Genomic DNA, 20,779 nt, shown 5'->3' on the forward strand with positions numbered 1-20,779 from the left:
TGCTAGGCGACCTCAGGAGGGCACCAGGGCCAAGCTGCCCCACCCCCTTCCTGCCCAAGTCCTACCCCGCCAGGCCCACCTGCTTCTACTCTCGCGACAGGCCGAGGCGTCGTGACGCATGCGCTCTTCTTACCACGAGGCTCGAAGTGACGCGCGCCCCATCCCTTCGCCGGACTCTCTGCCCCGCCCCTTCTTGCAGGGCAGCTACTTTGGCCCTCATCTCTGTTCTCTTCCAGACTCGGTCCTGCTCACACCTCGTCTCCGGTCCTATTCACAGTGACTGCAGAACAGCTTCAAACCCTGCAGACCAACATCCCGCGCTCCCGTGGTGGCGGTGGTGATAGGCGGGAGCAAGGGGGGTGTGGTGGAAGAACAAGGCGGGATGTGGGGAGGTGGCAGTTACCTCTCGCTCACTTCCGGAGGACGGGCGGAAGTGGCTGCGGCGGATGGTGGGAGGGGGGGAAAGGAGCGCGAGGGGAGGGCCTGGCCGCCGGGGGTCGAGGGGGTGGGGCCTGGGCCAGCTTTCGGGACCTAACCTGGGGCCTGGACTCTGCTCTCTGGAGGGCCGAGGCTTCCTGCTAAGACCGGGCGGGAGGGATCCAGGTAACAACTTAGCGCAGATTGGGCGAGGGTCGTCCGGGCGGCAGAGAGGTGGGTGTCAGAGTCTAGAGAGGGTCGCTGTGTCACTCCCTTCCTCATTGAATGCGGAGCACTCGGTTCCGAGGAGGAGGGTGGGAGGAGTTAAATTTTGGGGGCGGGGGGGTTCATGTGAACGCCACGCCCCTACAGGAAGGAAGGGTGTGTGTGTGTGTGTGTGTGTGTGTGTGTGTGTGTGTGTTTAGTAATAAATTTAGAAGGGAGGGGGCGACCGGTGTGTGTGTGTGTGTGTGTGAGCGCGCGTGTGTGTGTTTAGAATAAACTTAGAAGAGAGGGGGCGACGCGGGTGGGCTTCCGGACTGCAAAATTAGAACACTGTGCAGCTATTGCTGGCAGGACTCAGGCCTCTGTTCCAGGAGAGTGCTCTCAGTGGCCTCGGGAAGGAGTTTGACTGAGATTGGGAATTCCATCCCTGGCACAGTTTTGGATGCAGAGGGGGAGGCGAGGGTGAAGGGAAAAGAGCAAAGAATGCATGGGGAAGGTGCCAGCATCTAGGTCTGGAATGGATTTAGTTCATTCAGGGAGAGCTGGACGATGAAAACACTGAACACTCTAAGAAGCTTGGGAGATGTAGGAGATTAGTGTATGGTAATAACAAGACAAGAAGGAGCTGGGAGGAGGATGTTCTTTTCTATATTTCTTAGAAGACCATCTACATGCATTGTTAGTGCTTTTGGTATTTTGATGATAGAGCAGAGTAAAAGAATAGTTAAGAAGTCTTAGGAATCCATTTGGGCATATAATAGATTAGAGAGTGTCACAATGTTTAAATATTCCACAGGTTAACACTGAAATCAGCCTTCTGGCCATGCTGGTTCTATGGCCTGTTTCTTCTCATGAACCCCAGCAGAAGACAGAAAGGCCAGTCCTCACAGTGGATGACTTCCCTTCCCTGAGCAAGAGATGGGATAGAACCTGGGATCTGCCCAACACCAGACTCTGAGCTTAATAAGCCAGCTGAATGAAGGAATGTAACAGACCCCTGGGAGGGACACTGAACCCTGCATTGGGGGGGGAGGGGCCTGGACATACCCCTTCCCCCCCAGACTCCTCCCCCTCAGAGTCCACTCAGCCATGGACTTTGGACCTGGATAACAGGAGAGAAGCTGCACTTTGTTTGGTGTATCTGATTTGGGATTCAAAGTTTTTGAAATGGAGTACTGGAAGGGGGTTTGATGATCTCCAGGGGAGCAGCTGAGAGAAGAGAAGAAAGGTAAGGTTCTTGTCTCACTTCCCACTTGGTGTCTTACTGCTTTTGTGCAGAAAATGTTGAGTGAGGGCAAGTCTGGGGATGCTGCCATTTATGAAGTGCCTGATGAGAACCCTTACTCTGATGGGTACAGAGGAAGCTTCACCTCTCTTTCACTCTCTTAGAGAGGCTGTTCCCAGCCTCTCTTTACCCAGGCAGAAGGAGTATCTTGTAAGGGGTTGTAGGCAATGGCAATTGTGAAGTCAGGCCCAGGAGAACATGAAAATAATTTCAGCTTCTGAAGAGAGGCTTGGTTAGATTATCTATAAGAGTCTTTTGAACACTGAGTCAACACATTTAGGGCTAAATAAGACTAGAACGGATTACCCAGGCAGAAGGAGGCTGCTGTGTTTTGGGGAACTAATTGAATAGAACTGCCTTTGAGGGGGAGGGTAGAAAATGGTCTAGATAACTTCCTAAGTTGTCTTTCTTCCTTCTCCCCCTATAAGGTGTTTAGACCATGAAATCTCATGCAGATAACAGGGACAGAACACAGGTTTGAGATCAGTTGGATTTTTGTTCTAGCTCTTGCTTTCTTAGTGTGCAACCCTAGATATGTTGGTTTAAGCTCTGCCAGTGTTCTGTTCACCTGCAAGATGGAGATAAGTAACTTTACAGGTCCCTCACAGGTTGTTACAGAGAGCAAACGAAATGATAGATTTTGGAAAGTATCCAGGGCCATGTACTTATGAAATAGTACCATTGACATTGCTTGATAATGCTTGCATAATTGTTATATACAAAAAAACCTCTGAATTAGGAATTCTGCTCTTTTATTGAATTAGTGTACTGGTAAAAGCCTTGGATGTCCTCAATTAAAAGCCTACCCTGAATGTCTCATCCTGTTGCTCTTAAACAATACCTGAATCATCAAGTGGCAAAGGTGATTGAGGGATTCTGGCCCTCAGGGTTCTCCACACTTATGATAAGTGTGCCTCTTTGAGGTAGCAGATTAAAGAGGGGTGGAGGAAAGATAAATCTAAGGGCCAAGTGTGTATTTAGGAGACTGAGCTCCATTTCTTGGAGTAAGTACTGGCCTTTTCTTCCTTTGCCATATCCTGGTATTCTCTCTTGCTCTTTTTTTTTTAAAGAAGGTGTTGTTTCCCACTTTATTATTTTCTTTAAAGTTTATTTATTGTGTGTGTGAGAGAGAGCATCAGCAGGGGAGGGACAGAGAGAGAGGGAGAAAGAGAATCCCAAGCAGGCTCTACACTGTCAGCATGGAACCCTGATGTAGGGTTCAATCCCATGAACTGTGAGATCATGACCTGAGTGGTGAACAAGAGTGGCCACTTAACTGATTGAGCCACTCAGGTGCCCCTCTCCTGTTCTTTTAGATGACAGTTTTTTCAGACTGTTATCTCTTAGCCCTTTATATTTTTGCAGGCTCCGTTCCCACTTAAAGCAAACCTGTTCATAATTACCTTCTTATCTCCTTCCCTTTCCTACCTTGAACTCCAGTTTATCTATGCCAGATACCTGCTTTTCACAGCGACAACAAACAGAAAGGAGATGTGTTGGGAATTTTGATAGATAGTGGGGTATAATGGCCTGGTTGTGGGGCAGGAAGCTTGGCTTCTAGCATCTCTTTCCCTCTTACTGGCTGTGTAACCACCTGAACCTCACATTCATTGGGGGCTGGAGGCAATAACTAGGTTCATTTGCAAGCTGAAAATCCTGTATTTATGAGTTAGTTTCTTTTTTCCTGTCCTTTCTTTCTTGCCTGCCTTCCCCCAGTAGTGAGCTGTTCCTTCTCTGGGGCAGCCCCTTTCAGGCCGAGCTTCTACTTTAGAAGGTCTGGATTTCAGGGTGGCATGTCACCTCCTTCAACTTGGCCCAGCAAATTCCTGATGCCAGTCTTTGCAAGGGATATGTGGTCCCAGGATGCGTCTGCAGCCCTCTTCTTACCTGGAAGGCCTGTGAGTGCTTCGAAACACTTAAAGTACCACAGAGTTGTGCTGTGTTTGTAGTGATGTTATGTGAAATGTCCAGGCTATTGTGTCAGTTTTCCATCACCACATTGTTGTGAGGAAGAGAGAGCAGGGATTATTTCCCCAGTTGTATGTAAGGGGAAGCTGCAGAAGTCCTGAGCACAAAGGGTTTGCCTAAGTGTGGAGAGGCAGACCCTGTAATCCCCTGCCCAGTTCTGTGCTGCTTTTACAGCATCTGACCTGTCAAGGGCCATCTGGATTCTGCTGTAAACTTTCAGGGAGGGGAATTCAGTGCCCTTTCAGACAGCCTCTCTGGTAAGACATATTTCCTCCCTAGACTGAGCCAGAATTCCTCTCCCGTCATTTCCACTGAAAGCACTAGTCCTGTGCTCTGCCTGATCCTGTCATGAGACAGCCATTGGCCTTCTCATAGGGTTACCAGGATGCTCAGGCCACTTAGCCAGGACCTTAAGACTTAATGATAGACTTAACTAAAAGTTGTGTGTGTGTTTTAACTGAATTTATTTATACCATTCTGTCTTCCAAAAGGAATTGCATAGAGCTAACCAAAAGTTCCATTTCACAGACATTGCTGACTGGTCATTGATCTTGATGAGCTGTGTTTCTAGGTCTCCATGGGGAGTGGGAATGTTGTGAGAAGGGGAGAGGGAAAAACAGACACAACACTGATTTAAAACTTTGATTTTACTTCTTCTGATGGTTTCCAGCAAAGATCTGTCTTAAGTTCAGAGCATGAATTCTTTCCAAATTGTAAAAAGTTTCAGGATATCTTAGGCATGGTTTCTGGGAGGGAAGTTGGAATAATTTTCACTTCCTTCTCTTTATCTCTCCAGTCCTCTTTTGGAGGTAGTAGGGGTGGGCAGGATACAGTATTTTCCCTTCTAATTTTCTCTTATCTTGTGACGAGATCTTTGGATTTCTTCCATTTTCAGATATTCGAAGCCCAGTTTCATTCCCAGAATCCAGGCACCTATCTCCTTATTTCTGCCCTTTATCTCCTCCATAGTACCTCCTCATGAAATGTCCATCAAAAGCCTGGGCCTTTTTTCCCAGGTCAACTTGGCACTTACCACCCTGGCTTCTTGCCTCTCATACCAAATGTTTTCTCTTGTTTTCATCCAAGAATTCAGCCCATCCCAATTTACTAACCAGGCTCTTTCTGCTTGGGACAGTTCTTTTGCAGTTGGGGAATTTCTACCCTAAGATCTTCCTGTGAGCCTTGGAATTTCAACAAAGGACAGTAGTCACTGGGTGTGAGTTATAGTGCACAAACAGTCCCCCATTCTTTTCCCCATTGAGCTGCCTTAGATAGAGAAGGATTATTGTTAGAGGTGGGAATGTGACATCTCGTGGGCTGGTTGGTCTGCCCTACCTTTCAGCATCCCACTGTGTCCTTTGTCCTGGAGGGTGATTTTAGCTCCTGATATCTTGGATCTGCAAACCAGTGTTTCCCAACTTTCTACAGTTTTAGGAATTATCCTTTTCCTTCTTACTTTGACATGGAGTGTGAGTGTGTAGGCCTTCCATATCCCCCAACTCCCTTCATGAGGAAAACAAAGAGAGGGCAGAAGTGCAGAGACCATGGCTGCTGGCTGGCACATGAGCGTGGGCTTGCATTTCCTACCATGGTCCATGAAATCAGCTCAGCTGGAATCCTTAGACACACACACGTGCACGCGCATGTGCATATACACGCATGTCCAGCCTCTGAGGTGTCAGCTCTTTTCTCACTTTGCTCCTTCAGGCTAGTCTCCAATTGCTTCTACCAGGACTTCCCTCCTGCCCCACTGTGCACTTGTCTTGTTGGACACACAGCCATCTCAGAGCAAGGGAGCATGATAGGAAGGAATGAGTGCCAGCTATGGAGGCAGGGATGCCTGGGTTTAAAACATGGCCATGCTCCTCACTAGGTCTTGCAACTGTCAGCTGGTTGTCACTTACCCTTGATATTCACACTCTTGATCTGAAGAATAGAATGATTAATGTACACTCTTCAGAGCTTCTAGGAGGGTCCTTCATGAGGAGGCCTCTGTGCAGTTGGTTTATTTCCTCAGCCCCAGGCATGGGGTGCCTTTTGGGCATGCCCTGCCTTTTTGTTTCTCGAGAACCCTGGTAATTCCTAGTTTCATGTAGAAACAAGTTAGCAAAATCAGTCACTAACTACACACTGCTAAGTTTCTGCCTGCTATGTGCTCTGGAACACAGGAGGGAAGTGGTTGGGGGGAGGGCCTGTTGCCTGCAGAGTGTGTCCTGGTCACATGGTAGGGCTGGCCCTGGACTCAGTCCTTTTCAGAAAAGTCATGTGCTTGAGTAGCCAGTAGTTCTAAGTTCTCCACCCTCACTTCCCAGGGTCAGATACAGACATCAAGGCTCTTCCAGGGTGCTCCCTCACCCCCTTTCACAGGGCTACCACAAAATCCTGTGATTAAGTCCTTTACTCCTTAGGTCTGATGGTTCTTACCCCAGGAACAAGTCTGTCTCTGCTCTTGTACTTAGAACTAACAGCTCTCATTCCCCACCTCGAAAGGAAAAAAAACAACAAAATGGAAGTATTTAAAAAAGAAAAAAAGAAAAGAAACAACAGCTGGCCCTCTTCTGCTTTTGGCAGCAGGTGTTTCCTCTCTGGCTTCCTTTTTGGCACCCTGGTTTTTGTTCTCATAGCCCTCCACCCTGTGACCTATTGCCCCCAACTCCTCCTTCCCGGAAGCCAGCGTTGAGCAGGTTGCTGAGAGCTGGCCCCAGACGCTTGGCCTTGGATTTGGTGAACGCACCCTCCGGCTGCCTGGCCTTACCTTAGCCAGGGCTTTCCCCTAATTCCATGAGGCTCCAAGCTCTGGGGCTGCGAAGGGGAAGACTCCAGACGTCTCCATTGGAGGGGTCCGAAGGTGTGGGTGGGGACCCGTGGGATTGCGATTGGGAGAAGGGAAGGTCCCTGTTGTAACAGATGCCAACACAGGGCCTCCTGAAGTTCAGAACCTCGGAAAACTTGGGATGCTCAGCCATCAAGTTCTGAGGAAATCCAGGGTGATTGCTAAGAGTCGGGCGGAGGGAGGAGGCGGGCCCGGGAAAAAGGGGCCGCTGGCGAGTGAGGGCGGCCGGTCCCGCCCCTCGGCCCTCCCCGTCCCGCCCTTACCGGGGAAGGGCCACGTTGCTCGCCCGGCGGGCGGGTCCGGTTCGTGTAGGAAGGGCCGGCCGGGAGGAAGGCGCCGGCGCCGGCACCCGCGCGAGCGCCTGGAACGCGCCGGGGCACCGGGATTGTTCCCCGCGCCCCGGGGCGGTCCAGGTTCAGGGCCGGGAAGTTGGGAGGACCTGGTGAGTAGGGGCCTGAAACGTCGGCGTCTGTCCGCTCTGAGGCTTGGCCCAGGGAGGGCATGGAGGTCCAACTGAAGGAGGCCCCGCGGGAGTGGAGAGGGCGCTCCAGGAGTTCAGGTCCCGGCTTGAGAAGCTGCTCCTCTCCGAGCACTTCGTGTTCCCCGACAGCCCTGGTGCCCGGGAGCCTCAGAGAGGACTTGGCCCGGCCCGCCCCGGGTTTCGGTCGCGCGCCCCTCTCTAGCCGGGAAGTCGAACTCCGCGTTCCGCTCTCGGAATCCGGGCCTCCAGCTGTTGGAGGGAGGGCGGGCAGGCTCCACCGGGAGGGAAGCGGTTGTGAAACTCGGCCTTAGGGCGTACGTGGGTGCACGGCCAGAGGGGGTGGGATTGCTGCAGAGGGTTTGGGGAGCGGCAATGGGAGGTGGCCTTTCCCCAATCCCCACCCAGCGTCCCTTCCACTAGGGTTCTTTCTCCTCAGCCTCCAGGAAGAATTGACACAATGTGAAAATACGTAAACTGGAAAGAAAACTTTTTCCTCCTGTTAGCTCACGTGTGTGGAGTTGGGGCCTCCTGAGACGTGCAGGCCTTCCCCCCCTCTTCCCCGAATCTTATAAACTGTGGAGCAGAGGGGCTGTGTGGCCAGCTGATCTGTGTTTGTACTGAACAGTGAGCCCCAGGGTGAGGCTCCACCTTGGTTAACCCTTGATCCTGTGGCCTGTTTAATTACTCTTTGCTTTAGGTCGTCCCCAAATGAGAGATGCAGCTTTATTTTCTGTCGTTTGTAATAGTTTTCAGACCACGGAGCCTTTTCTCTTAGATGCTTACATCCCGAGTCTGCCTCTCATTGTGAATCACCCCTGTCTGACCCCATTATTGGAGACCATTGCGCTCTCCTGGATTCCTGCTTCTGTGTCCTTCTCTCAGAGTTAGTATTGTAGTTATGTTTAACCTCAATGGCCTATGTGACAGGTTAAACTAATTTCCTGTTTGGGACATTGAGGAGATTGTTGCTGTCCTTTTCATCATTAGAAACCAGGGAACGTGGAGAAGAGCCAAATCAACTCTATCCCTGTTCAAATTATGGGAACCAAGGAACAAGTGGGTCAAGTGACCTGCCCAAGGTTACCTGGTTTCCCAGGCCATCATGCTTTTTGCTACACCAACATCATACTTCTTTTAGTGTTTTCTTTTTCAGGATGAATAACCTGCATCCCTTCCTCCTAGGTCTTATTCTGTAAGTTCTTGAATTACTTAGTGTATCTTCTCTGACTTCTTTTCATTTCTTGTGAAATTATGGAGCCTTATACATGATGCAAGAGTCTAGCAGAGGGCTCATAATGAAATTCAGTTTGGTCTCCATTATCTGTGGTGTATTCTATCCTTTGGGTTTTTTAGGCAGTGCTTTTTAACATACTAAGCAAGATAAAGATAGAAGGGAAAGCCTGTCAACATTCCTTCAACTTGCATACTTTTTTTAATCTAAGTATGACTTCTCCATTATTGCTCACAAAGAGAAGTTGACTATCCGGTGTTCTGCTGTTTAAGAGATATTTTTGCCAGAGATGGAGGACTAGCTACAGAGGTAATACCATGGAATCAGAGTGTTAGGGATCTCACAGCTTCTAGGCAGTCCTTCAGAGGAAGAAATTGAGACCCATAGGGATTGGTGGGATCTGCTTATAGCCTCCTGAGGGTTTTGGCTGAGGGTTTTATACACCCAAAATGCTCACTCATCTTGCACCACAGTGCAGATGTCTTTGTACTTGGTAGTGTGGATCAGATGTGTCACTTGGCTAAAAGAGTGTAAAAATTCTAGCAAATCAAAACTAATTTTGATTTCTGTGCCTTGCAGGCAAATGTCATTAATAACAGAACCTCAGGAACTTGGGTCAGGGTTAAAAGGACTATTGTTCTATTTTAGAAAAGGAAGGTGTGGCAGATTGTTTTGTCCCAAAATAGTCACCCCATCAATATCCCATTCCACTTGTTGTTACAGTTGGACTTTGTTCTCACCCACCAGTGGTGGGATCTGTGATTTTTTCCCTTTGAGTATGGGGAGGCAGTCATGATTCTTCTGACCTATGAGTAGGCAGAAGTGATCCAAGACTGGATCATGAAGAGGATATAGTCTCACCTGGTTTACTCTCTTTCTTGGAACACTCATCTTTGGAACCCAGCCATCAAGTTCAGAGGAAACCCAGGCCACGTGAAGAGGCCACGTGGAGGTGTTGCAGCCAGCACTTCAGTTAACCATGCTAACATCAACCTGCAGACATGTGACAGAATAAGCCTTTAAGCCAGGCCCCAGCTTTTTGAGTCTTCCAGCTGAGGTCCTAGACATCATGGAGTAGAGACAGGTCATCTCCTCTGTGCTTCACTGTCCAAATTCCTGACCTGTTGGAACTATGAGAGAGAATAAATGATTGCTATTGATTTAAGCCATTAAATGTTTTTATTCAACAATAGCTTCTAATAAGGAAAGGAATATGAGTTGAGGCAGGCCTCAACTTGGACTTGGGGCGTGAGCACAGAGGACAGGAAGAACACTGGGCTGTGCTTATCAAAGCTACTTAGATTCTCTTTTACTCATTATTTCAGATACTTTTTGCTGTATCTCAAATCACATCAAAATATTAAGGCTTAAAACAACAGAATCATTTTATTCCTATCTTAGCTATGTGGTTCTTGGTCATGGTCTTTTATGCAGTTGAAGTCAGATGTGGCCAGGGCTGGGATCAAACCTTTCAGATGCTTGCTGTCTACTAGAACCTTAGTTTGGGTTGTGAGCTGGAATACCTATAGGTGTCCTGTCCATGTGGCTTGGGCTTCCTTTAATCATTATGGCTGCATTCAAACAGCAGGCATCTCAGGAGCAACAGGTGGAAACTATTGCCTTTCATGGACTAGTTTTGCAAATCATGTATGGTTACTTTCTCCATAGTCACAGATCAAAGAGAGGGAACATAGACCCCATCTCCCCCACCTCTAGTGGGAGGAATGGCATTACATCTTTGTAAGAAAAGCATGTGGGATGGGTTATGTGGTGATCATCTTTGGAAAATGGAATCCTTCAGTCTTGTGCTGCTGGTTTGGTCTTCTTTCTCCCTGATCTAGCTAATAATGCAAGCAGTCCCCCATCTAGCCACTTGAACTTCATACATGTGCCAAGAGTTGTAATAGGCTTAGAGGTCACAGAGACTTTTTCCTAAGGAGTAAGGTGAGAGGCATGTAAGCACAACCACAGATTTTGTTACAGTGTGGAGGGGAGAAACAGGAGGTGTGGAGAGAGTGTGGTGTGAGTGTAGTCGTGGGAAGGCCTGGCTGGCTCTGCCTGGGATGTTATGGATGTGTTGAGTGCTTGCACTGGGGCCATAGGTAATGTCTCAAGATGAAGAACAGCTGGAGCAAAGACTGCAGCGCATACAAGTGTACTCTTTGGGGGAAGTAAGTAGCTTGCTGAAGCCAGAGTGTGGGGTTCATAGGGTTAGGGATTAGAGGTGAGGTTGAAAAAAGGATGTTTGAGTTAATTTTCTGTGAAGGCCTTGCATGTCATAATGAATTTGAGTTTTATTCTGTGGGCAGTGGTAGCTTCTGATGGTTTTTAAGGCAGGTTAGTGTTGTGACGAGGTGTGCACTTTAAGAAGGATGCTCTGTTGCTTTTGGGAAGGTTGCTTAGAGGGAAGTGAGATTAGCGATGGGTAAACTAGCTGAGAAACTATATCAAGAGTTCAGGCTTAAAACAGTATTTCATAAGGAAAGAGGGTTCAATTTAAAGGTTTGTAGGCTTGAAATGGAACTATGGCAGTGAATGAGTAGCTGTCTCTTACATTTTCATAATTCTAAAATGCTTGGGCTGGATATGTTTCAGAATTCAGGATTTTTTTGGATTTTAAAAAGATGATCTAGTACGTTTATGATGTAGTATAAAATGTGGAACAGCACACCATAATCCAACATTTTGGTTTCTGTGGCAAAATGTATAAATAGTCTCACTAAATGAGATAAATAAATGCTATAAATAGTCTTACATTAGATCACATCAGATTTCAGCAAAGGTTTTACTGCCAAATGAGTGTAGCAAACTCAATTTTTTGGTGCTTTTTGGGCTTGGGAATGGCAGTTAAGGAATTGTGGGTGAGTGACATCCACACAGAAGTCACTTTTTAGGTCATCGGCAAATCTCTTGATGGTCCAAGATCCTAGCACAGCTGCTTGGCTGCACTGGGGGAGCTGGTCCCATCCTGAATAGCTTGTAGCTGAGGGAACTTTATAGATCTTGAGCAAGAGATTGCACTGATGTCAGTGTTTGTGAAGGGGAGATAGACTTCATATTGTCTGATACCTTCCCTGGCAGAGACATGAGTCAGAGTACACCAAGTGAAGGAGGGAGGGAAGATCAGACCAGTCATACAGGTACGTGCAAAGACCCTGAGGCAGGCTTATGTGTTTGTAGCCCAGAAGGATGTAGTAGAGTGGAGCAAAGAGAGCCGGCCAGCTAGAGAGGGAACAGAGGAATAAGTGGTCAGCATTTATATCACAACTGGGCACTGTTCTAAATACTTGATGCAGATTATCTCACCCAATCCTTACAGCAACCCAGTGATTGATTTCTATCTTATTATTATTTCCATATTAGAGGTGAGAAGATTGAGTTTTAGAGATGTGAAAAAACATGGGGTGGTACCACACATTGCCCTGAGCTGTTTGGCTTGCCCTTGTTACTCCTGATGGTAGGACTGAGAGCGGCACTTTCTGGATGAGTGTGTGGGCTTGCTGGCTACAGGCTGGGCTGGCCCTTGGTGCTTTATCACCCCTCAGTCACAGCCAGCTCCTGGGGAGTGCATGTGCTTGTGTATGCACACACCATTCATTAACTTCCATATAGAGCAGAGGATCCTGTCCTGGACAGTATGTGGAGAAGCAGTAGGAAACTGCTCTGGGACTGTAGGTAAGTTTGTGTAGAGAAGCAGTGGAGCCTGGGAATAGGGGTATTGTGTTCTCTTATGGAAAGAGGAACAAGTTCTGTTTTACAATTTAGAAAAAATGGTCATAGTCTGGCAAACTAAGGCCTGAGGGCTAAAGTAGAGGCCTGGACTGGACTGGAACAGCGGTTTCCTGTGGGCTATCCAGCCACTCTTAATGTTTACAGATTTGCTAAGAATCCAGTCCTCTGAGGGACTGAGAAAATTGCTTTGATCTGCATGGCTTAGAAGGTTAGGTGAGCAGAGGCCTCTGGAAGTGGATGTGGGCCACCTAATTCCCAATGTCTGGAGAAGAGTGAAGGCTTTTACTTGTCATCTGCAGGGTTGTGAGGATGGTGTCCCTTGGGGTTTTGCCACCAGTCTGAGAGCTTGCTGGTCTGAGGTGGCTCATGGATAAGTCAGAGATGGTTCTGCTCCTCCAGCCTTGAGGTAACATTTCAGATGATAGAATTCAGTCTCTTTTCCTTCCTCCATCCCTTTATCTAAAGACTTTTCCTGCCTAGTCAGTTAGGAGGCAGGAGAAATACATCCCTATTTGGGGGATAGGGAATCCTGGCTGTAAGATTGGAGGGAAAGTTCCAACATGGACCACATTGTGGCAGCAAGGAAGAAACTGGAAATCTGTTGTCTCTCTCTTTTTCTAGGAAACCTTGATTTGTATATGAGCACTGACAACATGGGAATTTAATGATACAGTAAAACGGAAATGGACCTGAGTTTTCTGAGGAGACTGGTGCTATGGAGTTGTGGGGTAGATGGTTTCTCAGAGGACAACATGTGGTGGTGGTGCTGGCAGGGACTGGGGTAGTCCCCCCAGAAGAGACAGAATCTAGGTTCCTTTAGAGACCCTTCAGGATCAATACTTTGGTCCTTTAACACTGGATCTGCCTGCTCAAGAGCCCAGAAGTACAGAGATGAGATCTGGAATCTGAGATTTTGGTGGCTGTGAGGCAAAGGGTAACTAGCCGAGAAGCCCAGATTTTTTGGTGGCTGTAAGGCAAGGGGTAGCTGGCAGAGCAGCAGGGCACAAGAGGGCACATACCTGAAGCTTTAGGATGTGAAGGGTATAGACCAGAAGTGGGAAGGCCAGGGACAGAGTTGTGTGGATTGTTATGGCAGCTACCTGGGAATTGGAGGGTGTGGTAGATTCTTCCAAATAGTGGGTTCTGATAGAGTGAGAGGGTTGGTAGGACCATGCCTTTTTCTTGTAAGATGTGTGTCCCAGTCCCTTCCCAGAGCCTGGCAGACAGCAGGTGTGTGATACATGTCATTGAATGATTAGGGAGTTCAGGACAAAGGGATTGTTTTAGTTGCCCCTACTGATGTGCCTAACTTGGGCTATATTGGACAAAGCTAGTCAGAACTTTGGGCCATGTCCCCATATCGATTTTAAGAAACTTTATTTGGAAATAAATTCAAACTTACAAAAAAGGTGCAATAATTAAAATGGTATAAGGGCACTTTTAATCCCTTTACTCAGATTCACCTATTAGCATTTTGATGCATTTGATCTCTCTCTCTCTCTCTCTCTCTCTCTCTCTCTGTATACATGATATTTGTGTTCTGAACCATTTGAGAAGTTGCTTTCTTGGCTCTCCTAATTACTTCAATCTAATTTACCTAAGAATTGGGATATTATTTTCCATGACCACAGTATGGCTCTCAGTTGATCAACACTGATACTTTGTCTATATTCCAATTTTGTCATTTAACCCAATATTGCCTTTTTTTTTTTAAAGAAAAAGTTTTATTGAGGTATAATTGACATAGAATAAATTGCATCCATACCCGCAAAGTTTCCTCTTGTTCCTTTGTGATACCTCCCCTCACTGTCCTCATTGTCTCCATGCCTAGGTAACCATCGATTGGCTTTCTGCTACTATAGATTATTTTATATTTTCTGGAGATTTATTTAAGTGGAATCAGTGTATGTGCTCTTTTTTTGGCCATTCACATATCACAGTTATTTTGAGATTAATCCATGTGTTGTGTGTATCAGTAGTTTATTCCTTTTTATTACTATATATTATTCCATTTTGCAGGTAAACCACAATTTGTTTATCCATATTCCTCTGCTGATGTGCCTTTGGGTTTCTCCCAGTTTTTGGCGATTATGAATAAAGCTGCATAAATATTCCAGATAATTTTTGTATGGACATGTGTTTTTATTTCTCTTGACTATATATCTAAGAGTGGACTTGGTGGTATGGTTGTCTTCTGTTTAGCATTTTAACAAACTGCCAGAATGCTCTGAAAGGACATTAGTTCCATACCTCATACTATATACAAAAATTAACTCAAAATGAACCTAAATGTAAAACCTAAAACTATAAAACCTAAAAAAGAAAACAAGGAAAGATATTTGTGATTTGGGCAAAGATTTCTTAGATACAATGCCAATGGCATGATCCATAAAAGATAAAAACCCCTGATAACTGATTATCATTAAAATTAAGAACTTGTGTCTTTCAATTGACACTCTTAATACAAGGACAAGGGTTTGAATTTTTGTGTCTGATAGGTGAGAAATTCTTAATATAGTTTAATTTGCATTTTTCTGTTATAAGTGAACTTGAATATCTTTTCATATGTGTAAGGACCATTTCAGTATCTTTTTGTGAGTTGCCCTTGTCTAAAGACAGAGTTTTGGCTTTTTACATCCTCAGTGTAAAAGTTCTTTGTTTCTTAGGGTATTGGCTTTTTATTTGTATATTTGTGTGTATATTGCAGATATTCTTCCCCAGTTTGTCTTTTGACTTGGCTAATGGTGTTTTTATCATGCAAAAATGTTTTATTTATTACTGCATCTAGATTTTGAATCATACTTAGAAAGCCTTTCTCCCTACCCAGGTTATAGAGGAATTGACCCGTATTTTCTTCTAGCACTTGTATAGTTATATTTTTTATATTTAGATCTCTAATCCACTTGGAAGTTATTCTTTTGCACAGATGTAATTTTATTTTTCCAAATAGCTATATAGTTGTTATAACACTCTTAATAAGACATTTTTTTGCCCTAGTAATTTTAAGTATCACCTGTATCGTATATTAGGTTTCTACATGTTTTGGGGTCTATTTCTGTAATTTAAATTGTATTCCTTTGGATAATCTATTTACCTACTAGTATCACATAGTTTTATTTATTTATTTATTTTTAAATATATGAAATTTATTGTCAAATTGGTTTCCATACAACACCCAGTGCTCATCCCAAAAGATGCCCCTTTCAATACCCATCACCCACCCCCCTTCCTCCCCCCCCTTCCTCCCACCCCCCCTTCCTCCCACCCCCCCCTTTCTCCCACCCCCCCCTTCCTCCCACCCCCCATCAGCCCTCAGTTTTTTTTTTTTTTTAATGTTTATTTGTTTTTGAGACAGAGACAGAGCATGAATGGGGGAGGGTCAGAGAGAGGGAGACACAGAATCCGAAACAGGCTCCAGGCTCTGAGCTGGCAGTACAGAGCCTGACGCGGGGCTCGAACTCACAGACTGTGAGATCATGACCTGAGCCGAAGTCGGCCGCTTAACCGACTGAGCCACCCAGGCGCCCCTGTTCTCAGTTTTTAAGAGTCTCTTATGCTTTGGCTCTCTCCCACTCTAACCTCTCTCTCTCTCTTTTTTTTTTTTTCCCTTCCCCTCCCCCATGGGTTCCTAAGTTTCTCAGGATCCACATAAGAGTGAAAACATATGGTATCTGTCTTTCTCTGTATGGCTTATTTCACTTAGCATCACACTGTCCAGTTCCGTCCACGTTGCTACAAAGGGCCATATTTCATTCTTTCTCATTGCCACATAGTACTCCATTGTGTATATAAACCACAATTTCTTTATCCATTCATCAGTTGATGAACATTTAGGCTCTTTCCATAATTTGGCTATTGTTGAGAGTGCTGCTATAAACATTGGGGTACAAGTGCCCCTATGCATCAGTACTCCTGTATCCCTTGGGTAAATTCCTAGCAGTGCTACTGCTGGGTCATAGGGTAGGTCTATTTTTAATTTTCTGAGGAACCTCCACACTGTTTTCCAGAGCGGCTGCACCAGTTTGCATTCCCACCCACAGGGCAAGAGGGTTCCTGTTTCTCCACATCCTTGCCAGCATCTATAGTCTCCTGATTTGTTCATTTTGGCCACTCTGACTGGCGTGAGGTGATATCTGAGTGTGGTTTTGATTTGTATTTCCCTGATGAGGAGTGACGTTGAGCATCTTTTCATGTGCCTGTTGGCCATCCGAATGTCTTCTTTAGAGAAGTGTCTATTCATGTATTCTGCCCATTTCTTCACTGGATTATTTGTTTTTTGGGTGTGGAGTTTGGTGAGCTCTTTATAGATTTTGGATACTAGCCCTTTGTCCGATATGTCATTTGCAGATATCTTTTCCCATTCCGTTGGTTGCCTTTTAGTTTTGTTGATTGTTTCCTTTGCTGTGCAGAAGGTTTTTATCTTCATGAGGTCCCAACAGTTCATTTTTGCTTTTAATTCCCTTGCCTTTGGGGGTGGTACGGCTGAGGTCAGAGAGGTCTTTTCCTGTTTTCTCCTCTAGGGTTTTGATGGTTTCCTGTCTCACATTCAGGTCCTTTATCCATTCTGAGTTTATTTTTCACATAGTTTTAATTATAGAAGCTGTGTAATATGTAGTATTTTAATGGCTGGTAGGGCTAGTCCCTTTTTCACACCTCATTTTCATTATTTTTCTAGATCTTGTATGTTTATTTTTTTCACATGAACTTTAGTGTCATTTTGTCTAGCTCCCAGAAAATTGATTTTTATTCAGATTTTGATGATGTTGAGGTGTCATAACTAAGAACAAGGGATATTAAGTCCTCTTGTGTCTTTCAGGACCTATCATCTTGTTCATGTAGGTTTTGAATATTTCTTAAGTTTATTCTTAATTTATCATTTTCATGGCTAGGGTAAATAGGATTTTCTCATCCATTGTTTCTTCTAATGAGTTATTTTTTGTTTATCTGAAGCCTATTTTTGCATGTTAATGTTTATATCCTGCTACTTTGCTCAGTTATTCAGTTGTTTGGGGTGGTTTTATCATTAATTCTCTACAGTTTTCCAGGCATATTCTTATAGTATCAATAAATAGAGATAGTCATGTTTCTTTTTCCACTTCTGCTTTTTTCTTCTGTAGCCCATTCACATTGGCTGATCCCTCTAGCAGAATGTTAGTCATATACATGGTGGGCAGCTTAGTTTGCCCCTGACCTTTGTAGGAATGTCTCTAGTGCTTCCTTTTTAGGTAGGGTGTTGATTTTAGCCCAGAGGTGTGATATTAGAGTGTTTAAATCAATAGTCATTGAGCAGTTTGATTTGAGGAATGAGAGTCAGATGGTCTCCCCTCCACTCCTGCCCCTAAACTCTGGATGGAAGATGGAAATGAAATCTGTCAGGTATGGAAGGGAAAGTGGGGTTCCCTTGCTTCCTCCTTTACAACATCACTTTCTACTTTCCCTTCAAACCACATTGCTTTTCTGAGGACACATGGACTCCTTTTGGAGTGAGGAGAGTATGCTGTCCTTCCCCATTCATCCCAGATTAGGAGATGGGCTGTTCTTTTCTAAGAGAGCTCTGGAGTCCACCTCCTGGGCTCCCTCCTCTCCCATCCTGCATTCCTCCCCCTAGGACAGCCCCATGCTTTTGTGATGAAGATTGGTTTTCTCTGTCTTCTCAGGTGCATGGCTGCTTCCTAATCCTGAGGTCCAGAGAAAGCATCCCTAGAGCTGTGGAAGTGAACTAGGCAAGCCAAGGGCAGCCTTGAGCCCCACCCTTGCCTGCCACCCCCTCGGGGGCCAGGATGCTGAAGAAGCAGTCTGCAGGGCTTGTGCTGTGGGGCGCCATCCTCTTTGTGGCCTGGAATGCCCTGCTGCTTCTTTTCTTCTGGACACGCCCAGCACCTGGCCGGCTGCCCTCTGACAGTTCTCTGGATGATGATCCCGCCAGCCTCACCCGTGAGGTGATCCGCCTGGCCGAGGACGCGCAGGTGGAGTTGGAAAGGCAGAGGGGGCTGCTGCAGCAGATCAGGGAGCATCATGCTCGGTGGAGCCAGAGGTGGAGGGTGCCCACTGCTGCCCCACCCATCCCACCGCGTGTGCCTGTGTCCTCACCACCAGCCGTGATCCCCATCTTGGTCATTGCCTGTGACCGCAGCACTGTCCGGCGCTGCCTGGACAAGCTGCTGCACTACCGGCCCTCGGCTGAGCACTTCCCCATAATCGTCAGCCAGGACTGCGGGCACGAGGAGACAGCCCAGGTCATCGCCTCCTATGGCAGTGCTGTCACGCATATCCGGCAGCCAGACCTGAGCAACATTGCGGTGCCCCCCGACCACCGCAAGTTCCAGGGCTACTATAAGATTGCACGGCACTACCGCTGGGCACTGGGCCAGGTCTTCCATAGGTTCAAGTTCTCAGCAGCTGTGGTGGTGGAGGATGACCTGGAGGTGGCGCCAGACTTCTTCGAGTACTTCCAGGCCACCTACCCGCTGCTGAAGGCCGACCCCTCCCTTTGGTGTGTGTCTGCCTGGAATGACAATGGCAAGGAGCAGATGGTGGACTCGAGCAAGCCAGAGCTGCTCTACCGCACAGACTTCTTTCCTGGCCTGGGCTGGCTGCTGTTGGCTGAGCTCTGGGCCGAGCTGGAGCCCAAGTGGCCCAGGGCCTTCTGGGATGATTGGATGCGCAGGCCTGAGCAGCGGCAGGGCCGGGCCTGTGTGCGACCTGAAATCTCCAGAACGATGACCTTTGGCCGCAAGGGTGTAAGCCACGGGCAGTTCTTTGACCAGCACCTCAAGTTCATCAAGCTGAACCAGCACTTCGTGCCCTTCACCCAGCTGGATCTCTCATATCTGCGGCAGGAGACCTATGACCGAGATTTCCTTGCCCGTGTCTATGGGGCTCCCCTGCTGCAGGTGGAGAAAGTGAGGACCAGTGAGCAGAACGAGCTGGGGGAGGTGCGGGTGCAGTACACAGGCAGGGACAGCTTCAAGGCCTTTGCCAAAGCCCTGGGCGTCATGGATGACCTCAAGTCTGGTGTTCCCAGGGCTGGCTACCGGGGCATTGTCAGCTTCCTATTCCGGGGCCGCCGTGTCCACCTGGCTCCCCCACAGACCTGGGATGGCTATGATCCTAGCTGGAATTAGCGGTGCCTGTCTGTTCCTCCTGGGCTCCTTCCTTGCCATATCATGGGATGAGATGGGACCGTGTCCTTAGGCTGCATCGCCCTGTGTGTCTCTCTTGGGTACATTTATCTTTTTTTTTCTTTTTTTCCTCTTTTTTTGAGTGGCATTCAGAAGCACAGAGGATAAGGTGAGGGTTATTCTCCCATTCTCAAGGGGGGTGGATCACATCAGGGGAAACTTCTTGGGATATGTTGAGCAGTATTAAGCAAGAAACCACCGTGTGGTAGGGGAGAGACTTGGGCATGTTGGAGCCATAGACTTCCATGTTCCAGGTTTTCTCCTAGAGCATCTGCAGAGAGGTGAGCAACTTTAGTTCTCTTGACCAGCTCTCTTTCCCCTGTCCCGGCTCTTCCAGCCAGGGTGTGAGCTCACCTCCTATACCTGCTCCCCACCCCTACCTTCCCCCAATTTGAGGGGTTGCTGGGTTATTTGAAAAGGGGACTTATCTGTGGCCAAAATGAAACTAACCAAAGGGGTTTCATCATCAGAGTCTGGGTGGAGCTGTTAGGCTTTCAGGGTTTACTGCCACCTACTCTTACTTCTCTTCTACCCTTCTCCTTATCCCTGACCTCCTTTCTGCTCTTCTTTCCTTGCAGCTTAACAATTTGTGATTCTAAGATGAGAAGTTGAAGGGGGAAAGCAAGACGTCTCCTCAGTTTGTCTGCAGAAGTTGGGGGAAAGGTGGTAGGGGGAAAGCCTTGGTGTGCTGGGACATACCTCCCTCATCCTGCCTCAAAGAAACAGACTCTGTTCCTGGATCCTGACCTTTCTAAAAATTGATCCCTTCCCTTTTGCTCTAGGAGGTTCACGCTGGCTTTGTGGAAGAGAGATTAGCTCCTTGTGTCCCTTTTCCCCTGGGGTTTGGTGCACAGGCTCCTCCCTAAAGGTTATGGTTTCTGGTGGCCTTCCCAGGGTGAGGTAGAACAGCCAAGACAGGATGGCTCCTGCCTCCCTCCGCTGTCTCCGGGGCATATTCCTTATCTGCTCAGATTAGGATGAGGATGGCAAGTTGGAGAGCAATGTGTGTGTTTTTGCTTCTGGCCTGACCTCGGTTCATGGAAGAAAGTTGAAGCTACAGAATTATTTTCAAAAATAAAGGCTAAATTGTCCGAAAAACTGTGTGTATGTGTTTGTGTCCTAGCACAGGAGGAGGGGGTGGAGAGGTGATGGCTAGAGGAAGGAGGAAAAAGAAGGAAAAAGGAAGGAGGAAAAAGAAGGGAGAATAGGGACTGAGGGAAAGGGCTGGTTGGGCAAGAGGAAATGGATCAGCTAAAGGAAGGAAAGCAGATGACCGGAAGATGACAGCTGGGAGGGTTGGGTGTGAAAGAAAGGCCAGGCATGGAGGTAGAGAGGGTCTGAGGCTACAGTTCCCTTGCTGCTAATCTCGAGTTGGGCTGTGAACCTGTGGTGGGCTTGAGCTTGCTGTCAGCCTGAAAGCCTGGTC

General features: G+C 47.0%; 1 protein-coding gene across 8 annotated transcripts; it reads left to right on the top strand.

Moving 5' to 3' along the window:
- The first annotated feature begins 197 nt into the window (after window positions 1–197).
- Window positions 198–20,451, top strand: MGAT1 (alpha-1,3-mannosyl-glycoprotein 2-beta-N-acetylglucosaminyltransferase). 8 transcript variants are annotated; one of them, XM_058740284.1, is made up of 3 exons: window positions 198–334; window positions 1,439–1,870; window positions 17,830–20,451. In XM_058740284.1, the coding sequence occupies exon 3, from the start codon at window positions 17,953–17,955 to the stop codon at window positions 19,294–19,296; it is 1,344 nt and encodes a 447-aa protein (XP_058596267.1). In that variant the 5' UTR covers window positions 198–334; window positions 1,439–1,870; window positions 17,830–17,952; the 3' UTR covers window positions 19,297–20,451. The 8 variants fall into 8 exon arrangements, 7 of the variants coding, with proteins under 7 accessions (XP_058596267.1, XP_058596265.1, XP_058596258.1 ...); XM_058740282.1 differs by having other exon boundaries at window positions 199–337; XM_058740275.1 differs by lacking the exon at window positions 198–334 and adding an exon at window positions 482–603.
- Window positions 20,452–20,779: the final 328 nt, after the last annotated feature.

Source organism: Neofelis nebulosa, chromosome 1, assembly GCF_028018385.1.
Source record: "Neofelis nebulosa isolate mNeoNeb1 chromosome 1, mNeoNeb1.pri, whole genome shotgun sequence".
Taxonomy (NCBI): Eukaryota; Metazoa; Chordata; class Mammalia; order Carnivora; family Felidae; genus Neofelis; species Neofelis nebulosa.